At 36.6% G+C, this 4,581-nt stretch overlaps 1 protein-coding gene across 1 annotated transcript; it reads left to right on the top strand.

Moving 5' to 3' along the window:
- Positions 1-3,311: 3,311 nt before the first annotated feature.
- On the top strand, positions 3,312-3,554 carry LOC133387468 (TP53-regulated inhibitor of apoptosis 1-like). The gene has a single exon (XM_061632320.1). The coding sequence runs from the start codon at positions 3,312-3,314 to the stop codon at positions 3,552-3,554; it is 243 nt and encodes an 80-aa protein (XP_061488304.1).
- Positions 3,555-4,581: the final 1,027 nt, after the last annotated feature.

Below are 4,581 nucleotides of genomic sequence, written 5' to 3'. Positions count from 1 at the left end.
AGTTCAGGTCTGTGGCTTCCTTTATGGAATCCATCCATCTCTTGTTTGGCCTTCCTCTTTTTCTACTCCCTTCTGTTTTCCCCAGCATTATTGTCTTTTCTAGTGAATCATATCTTCTCATGATGTGTCCAAAGTATGATAACCTCAGTTTCATCATATTAGCTTCTAGTGATAGTTCTGGTTTAATTTGTTCTAACACCCAATTATTTGTCTTTTTTGCAGTCCATGGTATACACAAAGCTCTCCTTAAACACCACATTTCAAGTGAGTTGATTTTTCTCTTATCCACTTTTTTCACTATCCAACTTTCATATCCATACACAGAGATCGGGAATACCATGGTCTGAATGATCCTGACTTTAGTGTTCAGTGATACATCTTTGCATTTGAGGACCTTTTCTAGTTCTCTCACAGCTGCCCTCCCTAACATAACGTAAAATTATTTTTCAAATTCTGATCCCTAAAATGCCAAAATGACAGAGTGATCTATTAAGTTTTTTAAATGTGAAGAAGGTGAAAACAGACACAGAAAATAATGATAGTAACGAAAATCATTGTGCAGCGTTGAAGCCAACGGAACCAAATTTTGAATCTGTTGAACAACTAATCATTGAAGAAAGACCATCATGTTCGTCAAAGGAAGAAATAGATAATCTTGCGCTTCTGAATTGTTGGAATGAAAAACAAGCATTTATGTTTACAGAACAGTAGAAATAGCTTGAAATAAAAGAAGGTAAATTTGGATGTAAGGATTGTTCGACAGTTCAGCATTTAGGAGTGACAACAGAAAAACATGTCCATGTGTCCAAGGAATGGAGTGCATATTTAGTAACCCCAAATGGCAGTAATAAAACTACTAGGCAAGCTTCTCTGCAAAAAAAAATTAGGGAACACGAAGTTTCTAAAGCCCATACTAAAATTCAAGATTTGTTGAAAGAATCGGCTAATGACTCTATTTCCAATTTAGTGCATAAACTAAATAATAAAAATATTGATGCTACCGTAAAAGTTTTCAATACTGTTTACAGTTTAGTAAAACGTAATAGGCCTTTATCTGGTATTGAGGAGGCAATAGAATTACAAGAGAAAAATGGAGTAGATATAGGCAATTGTTTACAGACACGATACAGTGCAACAAGAATAGCAGAACATATCGCAAAAGAAATTAAGATGAAGATATTTAAGAATATTATAGAAGAGAATGCCAAAATCTGTATCATAATTGATGAGGCATCTACAGTTTCGAAGAAAGCACCCTAGTGATTTATCTCCAGTGCGCAGTTCAATCAGCTCCTGCACCAGTAATGTTATTTGTTGCTTTAAAAGAATTAGAGTCAACCACAGCAGAGTGTATTTTCAATACATTATTGTCTACTTTAAATGATTGTGGCTTTAATAATGAATATTTGAAAGCGAACTTAATTGCATTTTGTTCTGATGGTGCTAATACAATGCGGGGGAGAAAGTCTGGAGTAGCTACAAAGTTGTTAGAAAAAATTCCTAAAATCATCGTTTGGCACTGTTTAAATCATCAATTGCAATTATCACTTGATGATTCAATATCTGATATAAAACAAGTTAATCATTTAAAAATATTTCTGGATAAAATTTATTCTATTTATCACCAATCTAATAAAAATCAAACCGAGCTAGAAACTGTAGCTAAAGAAACTTGAAATTGACATTATTAAAATTGGTCGAGTACTGGGACCAAGATGGGCGGCATGTAGTTTACGAGCTGCTACTGCTGTATGGCGCTCATATCCTGCATTATATATGCATTTTTCTCCTTCTTCTTCTTCTGGTTTGGCAAAGAGATTAGTTAACATTAATTTCTTGCAAGACCTTGCTTTAATGATTGACATTCTTGAAGAATTTTCATTATTTTCAACTGCATTGCAGTCAAGATCAACTAACATTCAGAACGCGCAAAAATTAATCAAACGCACCATAAGAACTTTGGAAAATTTAAAGATTGGTACTGGAAAGCATGAATCTCAAGTTGAAGATTTGATTAAGTTAGATAAGTTTAAAGACATTCCATTTAGTAAAAATAATAAATTTAATGCTCTTCCTAGGAATATGTTACTAGAAAATATAATTCAACACATGAACTTACGTCTTTTATTGGACAGAAACAACGATGAAAGCATTTTTAATTATTTTGATTTATTAGAACCATCTACTTGGCCTTTTGAAGAACTAACTTCACTATGGATAGCTGGTGAAAAAAATTGTATCATCTAAGTGAAATTTTAAAATGTAATTGATTTGAACGATTTTTGGGATTTTGTAGATAATAATGTAGAATCAAACAATGTTCCAATCCCTGCAACTATACAAAAAGCTAAAAAGATAGTTAGCACTATTGCAATCAGTAGTGCTGAAGCTGAAAGAGGTTTCAGTTTAATGAATATAATTTGTACGAGGGTGATAAATAGTTTAACAGTAGATCATATATCAGATTTAATGACAATAAATTTATTGGGAAAAGAGTTAGCGGATTGGGATGCAACTCCATTTGTCAAATCATGGTTGAATTGCAACCATAGGTTGGCTAGGGATACAAGAGTTCAGCAAAAAATCAACAAAAGCATTCTGTGAGAATCAATTGGCCATATGGAATTTACAATAAAGAGTACTGTATATATTTATTTATTATTATTATTATTATTATTATTATTGCAGCTCAGATAATAATATAGTTGCAGGGATTGGAACACCTTGCCTGAACTCCCTGAAATATTGACCTTAGACTGCTGCCTGTTTTTCTTTTTGGATCATGTTTGGACCTGGGCCACATTCACACTGTACATTTATTCCACTATTATTCCATTTTCAGTACTCATGGCTTCTCCCAAAGAATCCTGGAAAGTGTGGTTTGTGAAGAGGGCTGTTAGGAGGCTCCTATTCTCCTCAGAGAGCTACAATTCCTGAGTGGTTTAACAATCAATCCCTTTTCCCAGGGATTCCTATGGGAATTGTAGCTTTGTGAGGGGATTAGGCGTCTCTTAACAACTCTCAGCACCCTTCACAAACTACAGTTCCCAGCATACTTTGGGGGAAGTCATGTTTAAAGTGGAACAATAGCGGAATGAATGTACAGTGTGAATGCAGCCCTGGACTAGTTCTCAGTACTTGACATGTGTTTGTTTGGACTGTGCTGTATCTGCAACTCTGCCCCCATTGGTGTTGCAGCCATTTGTGTTCTGTCACACCCCCATGACAGCCATTTTATGACTGGCACCCATAATGCTTTCTCCAAAATTCCAAATGTGCCCACTGGCTCAAAAAAGTCTATCGGTACCACCATGAACAGCATGGGTGAGGCCTGCACGGAGATGAAGCGGGAGTATGACCAGTGCTTCAACCGCTGGTTCGCCGAGAAGTTCCTGAAGGGAGAGGGTGGTGACAGCAGTGGAGGCGACCCCTGCGCCCAACTCTTCAAGCGCTACCAACTCTGCACCCAGAAAGCTATTAAAGAGAAAGACATACCCATTGAAGGGCTGGAATCCATGGGCTGCAGCAGAGGAAAATCTGAAAACTCTTCCTGACCATGATGGCACCAGAAAAATTATTTTGAACATTAAAACCAAATTCTAAATCTTGTTGCTGTTGAACAAGGACTCTGCCATCTGTGCAGATGGTGCAATTCAAGGACTGTTCTCCACAGCAGCATCTGCCTCATGGAGCCAGGAGCCAGTTTCATATCTACTGACAACTGGGTGTGGCTTGTTTATCATCTGTGTATGTGTGTGGTGGGACTCTCAGTTTTACAGCTGAATGTGTTTCTAACAAAGGAAGTAGGGAGAAGTGTATTCCTGGTTTATGATCAGCTGATTCTTTTTATTTAGCTAGTAAATGTTAAAATGAATGTTACTGTAAACTGCCCAGAGAGCTTTGGCTGTGGGGCAGTATAGAAATACGATAAATAAATAAATAAAATATGCATTTTTTTCCTGGAGAGCCTGTTGTTAAAAATTTACCAGCACACCACTGGCTATAACCTATGCCAGATGCAACTATACTGGATAGTGGATACCACTTGTTCACTTATATCATGATGCTTGTCAACTTAAACATTTAATCCAGATGGTACAGGAAGATTCTGATGTGGATTGGATATGTGTTGAATTGAAACAAGACTGTTTCTACTACAGAGCACTTTCCCTTTTAAAGGTGACTCCATAATGCTTACATACTCTCCCAGATCCTTTTTATAAGATTACTTTGCTAGTTTGGAAATAATTTGTTGGCACCTCATGCTTCTCTTTTCTTTTCATTTTTATAGCACCAGCTTTTTTTCTGGAGGAATCCAAATTTAAACCAGTATAGGATGCGCAAAGGACTCTGCAGGATAACAGACTTATTTAAGGATGGACTCCCTTTGTTGAGAGAGCAAATATCAGCCCAACTAGAAGGTGTGAGCTGACCTGGTTCCAATTGGTCCAAATTCAATCCTTCAGCTCTCAACTCTCACGGATGGAAGATTTCAATAGGAATATAACAACTTTTAAAAATCACTGTGATGATACAGGTAGAAGTCTGAAGGGTGAAGTCCCTATTTTGTATGTTTTGTTT

This window comes from Rhineura floridana, chromosome 1 (genome assembly GCF_030035675.1).
Source record: "Rhineura floridana isolate rRhiFlo1 chromosome 1, rRhiFlo1.hap2, whole genome shotgun sequence".
Taxonomy (NCBI): domain Eukaryota; kingdom Metazoa; phylum Chordata; class Lepidosauria; order Squamata; family Rhineuridae; genus Rhineura; species Rhineura floridana.
The sequence above is the reverse complement of the archived record's forward strand: the minus strand, read 5'-3'. Positions and strand labels throughout refer to the sequence as shown.

Coding starts and splice junctions, on each gene's coding strand:
- LOC133387468 (XM_061632320.1), top strand. CDS start 3,312: ATGAACAGCATGGGTGAGGCCTGCACGGAGATGAAGCGGGAGTATGAC.